Below are 14,520 nucleotides of genomic sequence, written 5' to 3'. Positions count from 1 at the left end.
CAGGAGCATGGCTCTTTCTTACAGTAAGCACATGTATGGGGAACAATAGTTTCATTGCTGAGAGCTATCTTGCATATTCTTAATGAGTTAAATTTGTGGTTTTTGGCCAAATCATTTATACACTATGTATATACGATATAATGTGAAGGCCATTAAATGTGGATTTCGTACATTTAAGTCGTGTGATAAAGCACTGCTGATTGGTAAACAATTGTTTACTCCTATAGAATAGTTCTAAGAACACAAAGAACTGAAGCTATCACAATAGGAAGGGGCATGTGTGCAAGGGCAATGTTTCAAAACAAAATATGAGGTGTTAAGAGTGAATGACTGATGGCTGCTTCCTGTTGTCTACAGTATCCTGTCATCATGGAGGCTCCACCCAACACCACCATCACCTCAGTGGGAGGCAGTACCCTCACTACCACCTCCAATGCACCTAATGTCCAGATTGGTGGATCCAGTCAGCTCCCATCGGCGTACCTCTCCAACATTCCCCAGGTTCCCACGGTAACCTCCTCCTCCTCGTCCTCCACCTGCGCCCCTCAAGGCTCAACGTCAGGGCCCAGCATGGGGAGCTCGGCAGCGGCCATTCCTCCCCACTCTCTGGCTGCCTTTGGCCTATTTCTGCGCCTGCCAGGGTATGCTGAGGTGCTGCTGAAGGAGCAGAAGAAGGCACAGTTCTTGCTGCGTCTGATGCTGGGTGTCACTGATGATGGAGATGGAGGTTTGTAGTCTGAATATCTGCTCTAATTCATGAAGTGTAATGCAAGATGACGGGAAGAGCATACTAGAAACATGCTTGCCAGGTGTGAATACCAGGCGTACAGAAATTAAGCATGCTAATGTATTATTGATAATAGAAAACAAAGCACAGTTTTGCATCCTACAACAGCTGTATACATGATGTAGATTTATTCCATATAATACTGAGTTTGTGAATATTAGAAGTGTGGGTATGAACTATATACAGTTGCGTTTGGATGTCGTACCTGAAATGTAAAGAGCATTGGCAAAATCACTTGTGACCGACATTATGGAGATGATTATACAGCACTGATGATGGGTAATCCATGTGTAAGAAATGGTTAAAGTACCAGATATTACCATTTGTCTGTTCTGTTTGCCCCCACCAGGCCAGATACTATCATCCCCTCTGGCTGCATCCCTACCCACCCTTCCCTTCACTGTCCTCGTCAGTCTGTTTGACTCCACCCCGCTCACCACCGATGATGGTGTTCTGCTGCGCCGCATGACACTTGATATCGGTGCCATTCATCTGGTGCTTGCCTGTCTGTCGGTGCTCAGCCACCATGGACCCAGGGGAAGTGCATCGGCCAATCAAGGAGAGGTACAGAAATGTCTTCTGCCCCTTTTTTAGTCTTGTGCCTTGTATATTTGTGTAACTTTGCCTTAAATAGTGCAAGAGGAATTATAAGATAGTGGCGGCAAGTATATCTTGTTGTTTGCTGTAGCATCTAATTTATTTCATATTGATGTTGAAGAATGATATTCATCACCCAAGTATGAGCTGATTCTCTTTACTCATTAAGAATTCAAGAGGGATGATAGTGATGATGTTCAGCTTTAGTGGTGAGAATTTGGTTCCTCCATTCAAGAGGCCATTTTTTTAGCTTCCTTCAGTACATTTAGAGTATGAGTCACATTATTGATTAGTATCTATGTGGCCAATGAAGGCATAAATTGGACACTATAGGAAATGTTAAGTATTTTGATGCCATTGCTGAAAGTTGATCAAGATTCATATGTTGATTCTTGACTCTTCCCCTGATCTAACAGGGAAACAATGGTGCCCCTGCCACAGCTGGTGTAGATAAAAACCAGAGCTACTGGGCCAAAGGTACAGGCTTTGGCACAGGGTCAACGACCTCTGGATGGAATGTGGAGGAGGCCCTCGTGAGACAGAAAGCTGAAGAGGAACATGTGACTTGCCTGTTAAAGGTAAGGATTCTTTGTATGCTTGTATTAGATGGTGCTCTACCACTGTTTGAAGAGATGGTATGTGGTAGAGGACACATTCCATGTGCAAGTTAATATGTCCTTAGATTGTGGAACCCAGATCACATTTATGTTGTATGAATTATCTTTTAGAAAATTAGAAAATACCAGCAGAAATGTGTCATACATTTTTTTTCTCTCTCTCCATTTCTTTGGTCAGTCATGTATTAAATTCTTTCAGTAGCTTTATAATTACCAGTAAGAAGAGAGAAGCTATGCTTGTTCTCTTTTATTTTGAAAGGCTAATGAATGTCAAGTGAAGACAGCATGCAAAATTGTATTTGACATTGTTCAGTCTAAGTGGATGTTTGTTATATTACAACACAGACATGAAGTATGACAAAGCTTTACTTCTTTGTGCATGACACTATAAGCACCTCATTACTGTTTCTGTGCTTTCTGTTGCTGTAGGTTCTCTCAAGTTACATCAACCCGGCAGGCAGCATGGGTGACTGTCCCACCGGTGAGCAGGCAGGGTCCAGTGAACACCCAACCAGTGACCTGAGTGAGGATCAGCTGACCAGTATCTTCCCTCCAGTCTTTGTGGAGCTATTGACCCAGTCCTGCCTCATTCCAGCCATGTCCTCCTATCTCAGGAATGACTCTGGTGAGGAAACCTCATTAATCTTTCTTTAAGCAGACTCCTGTCAGAGTTTTTAGGGTTGAATTGTTCTCAGTGAAGGGAGGAGTAGGCTATACAAATCGATTGAACCAGCTTAGATGTTTTTCTCCATGTTTGGGGTGAAGGGTAGGTTTTGAAAGAACAGAATGTCAAAACAGTGTAGTATCTGAATCTGAGGTTTTGGATAAATAAATTTTGTTTGATCTTAAAAGTACATAGATTACGAATGCATGTGTTGCTTTTTGAAAATCTGCAGGTTGCAGAATGACACTGTTAACAAAACTATGTGTAGAGATACATTTTAAAGTGGTAAAAGCCATTTGAAGTACTAAGAGTGTTTAAAGCCATTTGAAGTACTAAGAATGTTAAAAGCCCTTTGAAGCACTAATAGTGTTGAGAGGTTTACCTTCAGCAGCACCATGAGTGCATATTGTCAAGGTACGACTTCCATTGAGGCAAATGTATTGTTTTTAGTCAGAATTTTTGGTGGTTTTGAAAGGTGATTGCCAATCAAATGCCGAAATAATGCATTCTCGTGACATTTTACGGAAGTGACAAGCCAAACCAGGTGAGATGTTCTTCAAAACGTCATGCTGATATAGTAATGACAACAATGGAGCACTGACCAGTGATTATGGATGTTCTCCTGTGATGGGTTTTTTTTTTTTTTTGCAGTGCTGGACATGTCTAGGCACGTCCCTCTCTACTGTGCCCTCTTGGAGAACCTCCGTGCCTTGGCGCTCTGCCCCCTCCTAGTGCACTTACTGCTCCCTCAGGGCCAAGATAGCGACAAGTCTCTCATCAGGCTCCTGGAGAATATGAAGGCATGCGTTGACACCTACACATCCAAGCTGAAGTAAGTCACCTGCCTCCACACCTAACTTTCCCTCACTCAGAACATGCTCAAAAAGGAAGCTACATGAATATTTGGTTGACATGCATACCATACCATGGAATGTTTGCGTTTAATTGATACAGAGTGTCACGATTATCATGACACAGTAAAATAAAATCAGGGAGATGATTCTGAAGTATGTATGTAAGATGTCTGATTAAAGTTGTGTAGAGGATATTGTTTCCTTATGGTAGGCGATTCCTAACGGAGGAGTGCTCTATCTGTCCCCCTTCAGACTCGGCAAGACAGGCAAGAAGTCTAGCCTCAGACACAGCTCCTCCAAGGAGTCATCATCGTCGGCGTCGTCGACATCGAAAGAGGAGGAGGCGGAGGCTGAGGGACTGACACAGCTGGTGCCTGAGATCCAGAGGACCGTGGAGTTGGTCAAGAGACTGACCAGCAAGTTACTGGCACAGAAACAAGGTACTGTCAAGAGTGACGGTTTGCAGTGTATGCCTGTATTGAGTCTTTATTATGCTATCATTAATCGCAACCACATGTGCATGGCTAGAGATCCTTCAAGGAATCTTCTTCCAAGTAATGGGGTGTTCGCAATGGTAGTAGTCATCAAAATGATATACTATGACCATTCACTAAGATAAATGTGTGATGGGCAGTTTATGATGAAGCTGGAATCATGTGTAGCATATTTCTGCCAGGACCGAGGACAAAAAAAAAAAAAAAAATGTGATAGTTCGTTCTTTGCCTCCCCCCCCCCCCCAAAAAAAAAGGGAAAGATATCTAGTGTTGAACCTAAATGCCTCCCTAACTGCACAAGCAGTGACAAAGTCTGTTGTACATGTTAAAAGCCTGGTTGCTGCATGACGTCATATACTGTGTGACTTCACTATGAATCTATTTCCATGTGCTGCACTGTGACATCATCAAATAAAAGATAATGATGAGGTATTCTTGGCCCTGTCATGTGCTACTCACAGGAGAGGTCAATGACCCAGATGGGGGAGCTATGTCAGCTAGTGCAGCCAGTAACCAGAAGGCTTCCCAGTCACAGACAGCTGATGAGAAGTACATCGCTGTCATGAGTGAAATGAGATTTGGTGAGTGAACAGTTCAATAGAACAAATTGAGGAATTCCTTGTTTAACCATAATGTGGAGGTGCATGAACAAACTAATACTTGGCCTCTACAATAGACTTTCTTGGATATTTGTGACTGTCTAGATATTGTGTACAGAAGTCTTGTTTTTTTTATTGTGATGTATATTTAGTCTTTGCTGTGTGACACATACTTCATCTACAGTAGGCAATGACGTTGCCTTCAATTCTAACAGAGAAAGCATAGAATTTTGCCAGATTATAAGATTGTAAGTTGAAATGGTAGTAATATCATTCACACCGTTGATAAACAGACTGAGCTAACACATTTCCAAATCAGTCTGCTTGTCTATCTATCCATATGTCTCACTGTCTTTTTTCCTGTCTTCTTATCTTATCTTTCTTTCTGTCTATATGCTGCATTTGAGAGTCCAGTAAAATCAATTCTAAAGTTATTTGTTAATCTACAGATCAGCAGTTGCGATCTTAACAAGTTTAATTTGTAGAGGGAGACAAATTGAAGAAACTCACACCTGAACCTTCATGCCTCTGAATAATATCTTTCTTTCATATAAAGTTATCATTGCTACTTTTCGGATATATTCTTCTCTTTGTTTTCTTTGCCGGCAGACACTTTCCAAATGGTGTCAGAGGATTCTAAGGGCAAGATTCAGTTCAACGTTCCACACCACTACGCATCCAATGCCAAGTCCGTTGGCAATGTGACCAATGCGTCCAGAGCAAGGCGTCTGGCCCAGGAAGCTGTGACTCTGTCCACTTCACTCCCACTGTCCGCCTCGTCCAGTGTCTTTGTGCGGTGTGATGAGGAGAGACTGGACATTATGAAGGTAAGAAGCCCTTACTCCATCTCAGCATAGTATGTAAACAATCCCTCATGTACATTCATCGTGCATCTACAAGGATCAGCAGAGAAATGTCTGTGAAGTGTTGCCTTTAAATTTCTCTCTACCTGTTCTTAAATCTGTGCTTGGGGATGCGTGAGCAGCATGGAATGGCAAAGAATATCAAAATGCTGCAGTGCATGTTAATACTTTCCATCTTCAACATGTATTTCTGTAAACTTTGTCTTGCTAGAATGAAAGGGGAGAACTTTATATTGATCTGTTGTAGTTTGAAAAATTGCTAGCCATTCTTTCAAATGGCAGTTCTCCTTCAAAAGTGAGTCAATTTATTGAGTTTCTGCTACACAAATGCATTGTTCTTGTGACTAGTGATGTGAGAAGCATAACAGTGAGAAACAAGTAAAAATAATATTTTGCTGAAATAAAGTAATAATGAAACAATCTTAACAAGTTCATAAAAATAAAAAGGGAAGATGAATTGAAATAAGAATGAAATTAAAGGTTAAGTAAATTGCTACCAGCTTTCCTTCACTCGGGCTAAAATAAACATCACTCCACTGTTTGCTCTACACAGGTGCTCATCACAGGTCCATCAGACACACCCTACTCCAATGGCTGCTTTGAGTTTGATGTCTACTTCCCAGCGGACTACCCCAACTCACCCATGCTGGTCAATCTAGAGACCACAGGACAGCACTCTGTGCGATTCAACCCAAACCTCTACAATGACGGCAAGGTAAGAAGTCCTTGACACTCACTGATAAAGATGAAGAGGGCTTCATATTGCTTAGATTGATGCCTTTCTTTTGACATTCATAGATGGGACTAAGAAAGAGATATCTTTCTGGTGAAAGGGCCCTAATGATATATAAGAGCTAGTGTCTGCCTCAGATCATGTTGATGTAATGATTTTTCATCTATACCAAACTCTTCCTGTGAAAGTGGTAAGATGGTATTAGACAAATAAAGTTTTCCATGCTTCCAACATTGTTAAAGGGATCGTATAGTTTTGGTTGAGACCTAATTTCAGGTTTCTAACATTTTTGGTGAGATAATGAGAAACCTTTTATGAAATATGACAGAGCATGTAATTCTATTAGGAATTCAACGTTTATTTGATGAAAATTGGTTTTGAAATGGCTGAGATATCCAAAAAAGAGCGATTCTGATAAAGTGTGGGACCCACACTTTATTACGATCGCTTTGTTTTACTTTGTTTTTGGATGTTTCAGTCATTCCAAACCCGATTTTCATCAAATAAACTTTGAATTCCTCTTAAAATCGTATGCTCTGTACTGTATCATAAGTGTTTCATGACGCAAATCTCTCGTTTGAAGAGGCTACACCCCCGTAAATAATGCCAGTGTATATCTTGGCAATCAATGACTTAAAAACCAAAGATATAAAACACCTGTTTCTTGACCCTGGCCTAATCTAAGCATCAGTCATCGCCACAGCCCCACGGGGGGGGGGGGGGGGGGGGGGGGGGGGGGGCACCGCGAGTGGAGGAGATTGTCTTGGTTTTGGCATGGGCTATGTAGTTCCATAGTGCGTGTGTGTGTACGTGTGTGTACGTGTGCATTACACATTGTCAGCACTGGCAAACTGGCAATGCTCTCCTTCTTATTCCTGTATTTTCGTTATTTACGGGTCAATTTTTTTCGTTCGAAATGTAAAATGGATGACCATAGAAAGGATAGAGAAAATTGAGTTCACTTTGAATGGTCTGCCACAGGCAGATATCCTTATCATGCTCTTACGTAATACAACAGCTGCTGGAGTCATTAAACCCTGGCTTGGCCTCCAGGTTTGTCACGCCTGAGCGGAAAGTTAATTTGCAATGGACAAATACTTCGACTCCCAACTCCCAAACGAAAAATCTTTAGCGAGGTATAGCACCCCATCAGCTTCGTGGAAGTAGGGTCTCGCCTCAAATGAGGGATTGACGGCATGTCTTGGTATCTCGCAAAAAGTTTAAAGCCCAATTCTCATCTCCACCAATACTGTACTATCCCTTTAACTTTGATCCACAGATAGAAAGGCTCAATATATTTTCATTTGTAATTCATGACATATGATACATATGTTCAATTTAAATTGTACTATTAAATCTCCAAATGATGAGATATTCATCATTTACTTGATCAGTTTAATGCGGTAAGATTTAACTTGATAGTTGAGATTGTGTAGTGCTACATTGTACAAGAATGTGCAACACTGGTAGCAGCTTTATATATGAATAACATGATAAAATATTCTTTATTTCCTTTGCATGATGTGAGAAACTATGCAAATGTATAACTACAATAAGAATGATGCCAGCTATCTCTAGAAATATGCAGTCATGACACATAGAGAGTAATGAAAATTAACTGTCTCTTCAGGTGTGCTTAAGTGTGCTGAATACTTGGCATGGAAGACCAGAGGAAAAGTGGAATGCACAGACATCCAGTTTTCTGCAGGTAAAGTCACTAACATTCCCTCACTTTCTAAAGGAAATAGTCTTTCATGTGTGTGTGTTATTGTTTTGAGCAGAGAGAATGTTTGAGCAAACTCATATTGTTCCTTGAATCTCACCAAAAGACATTCTGTAGCAGAACCAGGTGAACCATGTACTTGCAACTGGAATGTGGTAGACATACTAAAGTAAGGAGCAGAATTGTATTTGCACCCTTAGCTCAAATGGCATATGAAATTAGGTATTAGATGGAGTCTTCAGACAACTTATGCTTTGTTAAAGCTGTTTTTTTTTAACGTATGTAGGTCTGTATGACCACTTGATGACATTTTTTCCTTTGTGAGTTGATGATTTGATGGGTTTACAGAACTACCAAATCAGGTATGTTTTATAGTAAGCATGTTTGCATCAAAATAAGTCAATATTTTTTTTTTTAAATTTGATATATTTGTGTTCTGAAATTTGATTATGCTTATCAATTTGATGTGGGCAGTTTCAACACTTTAGATGAAAGCATGATTTTTGCCTTCAAAGTGTGCATTTTACTATGTGTGCAGTCTGTTCTATGATTTGCAGAAGTTGACAGCTGTCAGTTTAGCTTTTTGGTAGGCCTTTCCACGCTGACTCCATAAATGCGTAACAAATCTAGGTGTTTATAAAGTCCTTCCTATTGTCTCTCCCTGTCAGGTGTTAGTCTCCATCCAGTCACTCATCCTGGTATCTGAGCCCTACTTCAATGAGCCAGGCTATGAGCGTTCCCGTGGCACCCAGGCTGGTACCTGGAGCTCCAGAGAGTATGATGCTAACATCATGCAGGCAACCGTGGAATGGGGCATGCTGGACATGATCAGGAACCCTCCTCCAGTTTTCAAAGATGTGAGTTTAGCATAGCTACCAAGTCTTCCTCACTCTGCAGAAAGCTCTCTGGAAATATTTTAGGAATAATCTTCACCCAGTGAGATGTAGTTTGCCTAAGATCTCCATAACTGGCTCTTTGGAGCCTTTCTATTCTGATACATAAATGATAGCAGTCCTGGCAAAGCCTTCTCCCCATCAGGGATCATGACTCATAGCTTTCCATCCAGTGATATGCTGTGTTGAGAGAAAAAACTTGATTTGAATTGAATTATAATCATTGTTCTTTTTGGTATCTGTACCATGTATAGCCTGTATTTCTAATTGATGTCTACGTTGATGTTAATGCATTGATATGTGTAAATGCCGCACTGATATCCATATGGTTGAATTGGCTTGGCTTGGCTTGGCTTGCAGGTAATCCAAACCCACTTCTACCTGAAGAAGACCGAAGTGATGGCACAGTGCGAGGAGTGGATAGCTCAGGTGGGACAGTACTGCAATGACAAGAGAGTGGGACGCAGTATGCTGCACCACTGGAAGAACCTCAAGGTGAGTTCTGGGGACAGACTTTGGCCAGTGGTAGTCTTGTCAGAGGGTGTGTTTGAGCGTTCTCCTAAAGCGAATTATAAAATGGGCTTTAGAATCTCTGCAATCTGATTGGTCAATTGTCATGCATTGATTTTTACTGATCCACACTGAGCCATGCGTCCGGTAAAATCTGAATGCATGGCTCAAGTCTTGTATAGTGTTGTAGGTGTACCGGATGCATGATGGGGAAAATGGTTGTTTTTCATGAATTTACGGGCCCATTTTATAACACAAATGATGCACAGGTCGATTTCGTGGATCAGTGAGAATTGGATGCTCTCGTTTAACTTTGAAATAGTTCAAAACCCACTCGCTGCACTAGTGGGTTTAAACAGTTCCAAAGCTAAACTCACGCATCCAATTTTCAGCGATCCACTCTGTCCTGTGCATCATTTGTATACTGTACCGTACCGTAACTGCGCCAGAGGAGCACTCGGAACACTCCTAAAATGTACCGTACTGTACTGAACTGAGCCCAAAGTGGACCACTTCCTGATGTGCTCAAAAGGGTACCCAAAGTTTGCATGTGAGAATGTGCATATCATATGCCTATGTCATAATGCAAAGACATCATTTTCTTTGTTAGGGGCATCCGTAAGTAGTTCAAGCGCGCCAGGTGAATGACCCTTTTGCTACCTCTTCTAAAAATAACTCATGAGGTACGCTTTCTCTACAGAGCACTCGAACGCTCCAAAACTGGCACATTATGGTAAGGTACGCTTTAGTTCAGTTCACTTTGGTTCACTTTAGAGCGCTCGAACGCACCCAGAGTGACTGCAATTATTACAACTTGGATCTAAGAGTTGAGGGGGATCGCTTCTTATGTGATTTTTATGGATCTGTAATAGGATGTGCAATGTATAATATTTCGACACAGAGCAAAGCAAAATGTATCGCCTCTGGCACAGAATTTGTTGACATGGTTGTTTATGATCACAATGATTATATTTTAACATGGCAATGAAATGAAGATGTATGTGGGGATACAAAACCATCCGTTGTATTTTTGGCAAAGGTATTGATATGATGTGAGCAAGTGAGAGTCGCCATTTACCGACCCACAGTGCTTTCAATAGGTTTCAATTCTATGTACCTCCCTCCTCAGAAACACACAGCCAAACTGCGTGAGGAGCTGAGTAAGTTACAACCACCAGACTTCCTGAGAGATCAGTTGGAGCTGGAGGGCTCTCAGACCACTACTGAGTTTGCTTCGGGCGTGGTCCTACCCCCTCTCTCCTCTGACATCACCAACGACATCGGCTCTGCCTCCATGTCAGAGGATGCGGACAAGAGCAGCGAGAACGATGCAGAGCACAGCGGGTCCTCGTCCTCGTCGCAGGAGATCACGACGGCGGAGACGTCGACAGCAGACAGCCAGATTGCCGAGCCTGTCAGCCTGCTGGAGATGGCAGCAGGGGGTGGGGAGGATGAGGCTGGACTGTTTTGACCCACCCTCTGATGTGCAGTGGATGTATGTCTGTGGGAGTGAGATACAGGTTCCCCAGTCTTTCTTGTATGACATTGTGATAGACAGCGTGTAATGAAATGAAGATAAACTCTGGAAATATCATGATTAGAACTGCACCAATTGTTCTGCAGCTGCAATGTGTGCATTTTCATGTCCACAATATCAAAGAGTGAACCTTTACAAGATGTTAATTTTGCCACATACCAGTGGGCCATGCAATGACAGAAGGTATTGTGCCATATCTGTGGCTTAGTGATGGGCAGACTTAAAGGCTGCCAGTGACTCTATCTTTCATTGTCCCTGGGAAAGTTTGTAATCCAAGTATTTGACTAACTATATTCTTGAACTGTTTGTGACCTATGTGAACTACTTCTTTTGGTTTTAAAGTGATGCTACGTGGTGATGATTGTGTGTATTTAGAGCTGTCATCATATGAATATTTGTGTTCAGAGCAGTCTGTACTAATTTGAATGTGTAGATGTGAATATACCTGTATGCTTTATCAAATTTTATTCAGAGTATGTTAAGAGCTATATATGTAAACTTTTATTGTAAGGCATGCAATTTCGAAATTATGTTCGATGACACTTATGCATACACAATCCTGTGTGTGTGTAAGGTAATGCAATCTTTGATAAAGCAAAAATAACCTCATTAGCATGCATCGTAATGCTCATATCTACTTTCATACAAGGTGCGATAGTTTCATGCGTATTGATTGATGTATAATTTTAGTGATAAAATATCAGAACGCTACTGGCAAATAGTGTTGGACAAAATCAGAAATATACTCGACATGTGAATGGTGTCAAACGCACAGGCAGCTGGTGTGTATAGATATCTAGAGAGAACCTGGTAAGACTTGGAAGACATTTGCTGTGAGTCTTTCTATCGGGAGAGAGAGAGAGGAGTTGAAGTATTACAAACCACTGCAGTACTGTACTCTTGTCTTGACTCTTAACTTCTATCTTCTTCATGTCCTATTCTCTTGTATGGAAGAGTGTATGACTCTGACATGAATGATTTTCCTGATGGTGTTTGTAGGTATGAGATGTGAGTGGTGTGGTGTATCAGGTGTGACTGAGCTAAACCAGTGAGATTCCAAAGTGACCAGCCCAGAATCTATCATATGTGTTGAAAACTTTGATGCCAAATATGTGCAAGAACACAAACTGAAGATGGAGGCAAAAAAGCCCCAAATGCTCATTCTTCAGTTTCCTTGTATTCATTTTCTTTTGTATTACTATCGTTGTTTTATGTGGGTGGCTACTTATACTAGACATTTAATTTGGCACATTATCTTCATTGCGAAGGGACAAATTTGTGACGATGTTTACTGAATATCTTTGTAGCTTAGCAAACTATAACATTTTACGTAATGCTATTTGCAATATGTTATGCTTGTATTGTCAAGTGAAATCATCTCGTGTAGATCAGGGTTAAAGGTATGGCCAGTGTAAGACAAAGATTGTTTTTAACAGAAGGAAGTAATTGTAAAGAAATGTCATGTGATGTAAACTGACAGAAAAGAAAGAGTGGATGTGGCATATTGAGAGACAGAATTGCTTAACCCTTAATACAGTGCATTGTTCACTGGTTGACATGTATGCTGGAATGCTTTCTTCTCTGCTTTGCTCAAATGTCTGGTAAATAACTGTCAATGAATGGAGACCATCTAACCCCCTATTCCTTATGGTATCACCGTGACCATTCTATTAGATTGAGACACATTGAGTCACCCGAGTGGGCTTGTAAAATGTACAACCAAGTCGAGTTCAAATGGCTTAAACTAAAGAAACTTGGCATGTTTAGCTTAGTGCCTTGGCACATAAAGGGCTGATGATGTAACTGTAGGTCCTATATAAAAGAAATGTTGTTTATGATGATGAAAATTTTAAGTTACTGCAATTGTTCTTGAATTGTTAATGTCTTCACGCAATGTCCTCTATAGCGGAATTCATGTTGGAATTCCTGCTCATGTAGTTTCTTTTTATTGATGTAGTTAACTGGTCTAATCATTGATAGTTCTTTTTGGAAATAATATGTGTGCATTAACTGACTCATTTGAGTTGATACTACATTTCATATAGCAGCGTACATGATTTGAATGGTCTATAAAACCACCTATAATTCATTTGATACACTCATGCTTCTTGATTATAAAACTAGAGGGATAGTGAGGAGCTATTTAATGAGTTTCCTTTTGTTAGCTTGCTTGTGTTTTATGCAGAGGCCAGATTTGGAAGTCTCTTCAACCAGAACCAGATTAGTAGTTTACTACATCTATTCTAGACTGCTGATCAGCATAGAAGCTGTAGCAGATAATGGCTCTTGTGTACAACAGGGTGCACTCGCTTGATTGTATGTGTGTATGTGCGTATGTGTGTGTTTGAATACTGAACATGCAAGGCAACATTCTCACTTTGTCAGAAAGATGTTTTTAACATGTCCTAGAATAGAAGTGGATGTCACATGAGACATTCTGTGCATGATGCATTGTGCTGCACACATTGTGGGTTAAAAACAGTGGGTTGTCCCAAATAATATTACAAATATATCCGAGAACAAGTATGTAACAATATGTTGTTCGCTAGGTCTCATGCCAAACGTTGCAGATATGACTTCTGTGTAACTCAGAAGGTCATTAATTGAGTGCAAAGTCTAGAATTCCGGCCTTGTGTGTCACAATTGACGATGTCTACATGAGAGTTACTGTGCACACGGTTCTTGAGCACAAGGTTTACTTGTAAATGTCTTGAGACATAGACAAATGGAGAATATTGAAAGAAAAAATCTGTTATCTTGCAAATGCATGTAAGACACCTACTTTATTATTATTATTATTATTTTTTATGTGTATTTCTGTATTTGTGTTACATAACAGGAAATGAAGTTGCTAGTTACTGTACCAAATCTGTTCATCATGTAGAAGCTATTGCACTATCGAGGATTATGTACTTGTGTGTATGTATGTTGTTTTCTTATGCAAATGATTTTTGGTTGTATTTTGTCCACCTGTGTGCAGCATGTTGGAAATGCTGCAGTGCTTGTATCCTGCATAGATGTCTTCTATTATTGTATTGCACATGGGAAACTGTCAAGACACTGAGTGAATCTTGAGAGATAAGAAATATATATATATGAGTTATTGCGTGAGAGATATTGCAATGGAAGAGGCAATCACGGGAGTGATACTAAACACTTGTTTATAATCTATGAACTTCTATCTGTACAGGATCAGAAATAGAGTATATGTCCAGATGATGACTTTTAGACTCGTGTGTTTAAATATTTGTGAAACATATCAACCATTGAAAGGAAAATCACGCAGCGAGCCAAGCTGCTCATTCGATGTTTCTCTAAGTTGAGAAATGATGTATACTTCTGAAACATATGTCACATGTACAGGCAGATAAATAAAACAATTCTTAAAACATGCAATGAAGACAGGGCTTTCTTTTGCATTTCTTCTTTGTCATTTATTGGTAAATTTACAAAATCAGTGTTGATATCATCATAATCAGAAATGTCCTGAGAATGCTACGGATTCAGCCACTGTGAAAGTTGCACTTCCCTAGTTTCTTTTCTGCACAAGGCAAATGTCAGCAAACTTTGCTCCTAGATAAGAACACTTTGTACTCAAAATTGTCTCCTGATAAACTGAATACCAAGTTTTGTGATAGTTCAGTTGGGT

The 14,520-nt window shown here is 40.4% G+C and overlaps 1 protein-coding gene across 1 annotated transcript in view; it reads left to right on the top strand.

Moving 5' to 3' along the window:
- Window positions 1–14,259, top strand: part of LOC139718066 (dual E2 ubiquitin-conjugating enzyme/E3 ubiquitin-protein ligase BIRC6-like) — a 79,429-nt gene extending 65,170 nt beyond the window's left edge. The window contains 13 exon segments of the mRNA XM_071629563.1: window positions 358–727; window positions 1,137–1,351; window positions 1,801–1,962; window positions 2,431–2,626; window positions 3,317–3,497; window positions 3,772–3,959; window positions 4,475–4,594; window positions 5,222–5,439; window positions 6,029–6,190; window positions 7,839–7,916; window positions 8,600–8,788; window positions 9,185–9,319; window positions 10,464–14,259. Coding sequence (XP_071485664.1) covers window positions 358–727; window positions 1,137–1,351; window positions 1,801–1,962; window positions 2,431–2,626; window positions 3,317–3,497; window positions 3,772–3,959; window positions 4,475–4,594; window positions 5,222–5,439; window positions 6,029–6,190; window positions 7,839–7,916; window positions 8,600–8,788; window positions 9,185–9,319; window positions 10,464–10,805 — 2,556 coding nt within the window. The 3' untranslated portion in view covers window positions 10,806–14,259.
- The last annotated feature ends 261 nt before the right edge of the window (window positions 14,260–14,520 follow it).

The sequence above is a fragment of the Diadema antillarum genome, unplaced genomic scaffold (genome assembly GCF_040938485.1).
Source record: "Diadema antillarum isolate AM-2024a unplaced genomic scaffold, OU_Dant_1.0 scf00000087, whole genome shotgun sequence".
In the NCBI taxonomy this organism is placed as follows: domain Eukaryota; kingdom Metazoa; phylum Echinodermata; class Echinoidea; order Diadematoida; family Diadematidae; genus Diadema; species Diadema antillarum.
The sequence above is the reverse complement of the archived record's forward strand: the minus strand, read 5'-3'. Positions and strand labels throughout refer to the sequence as shown.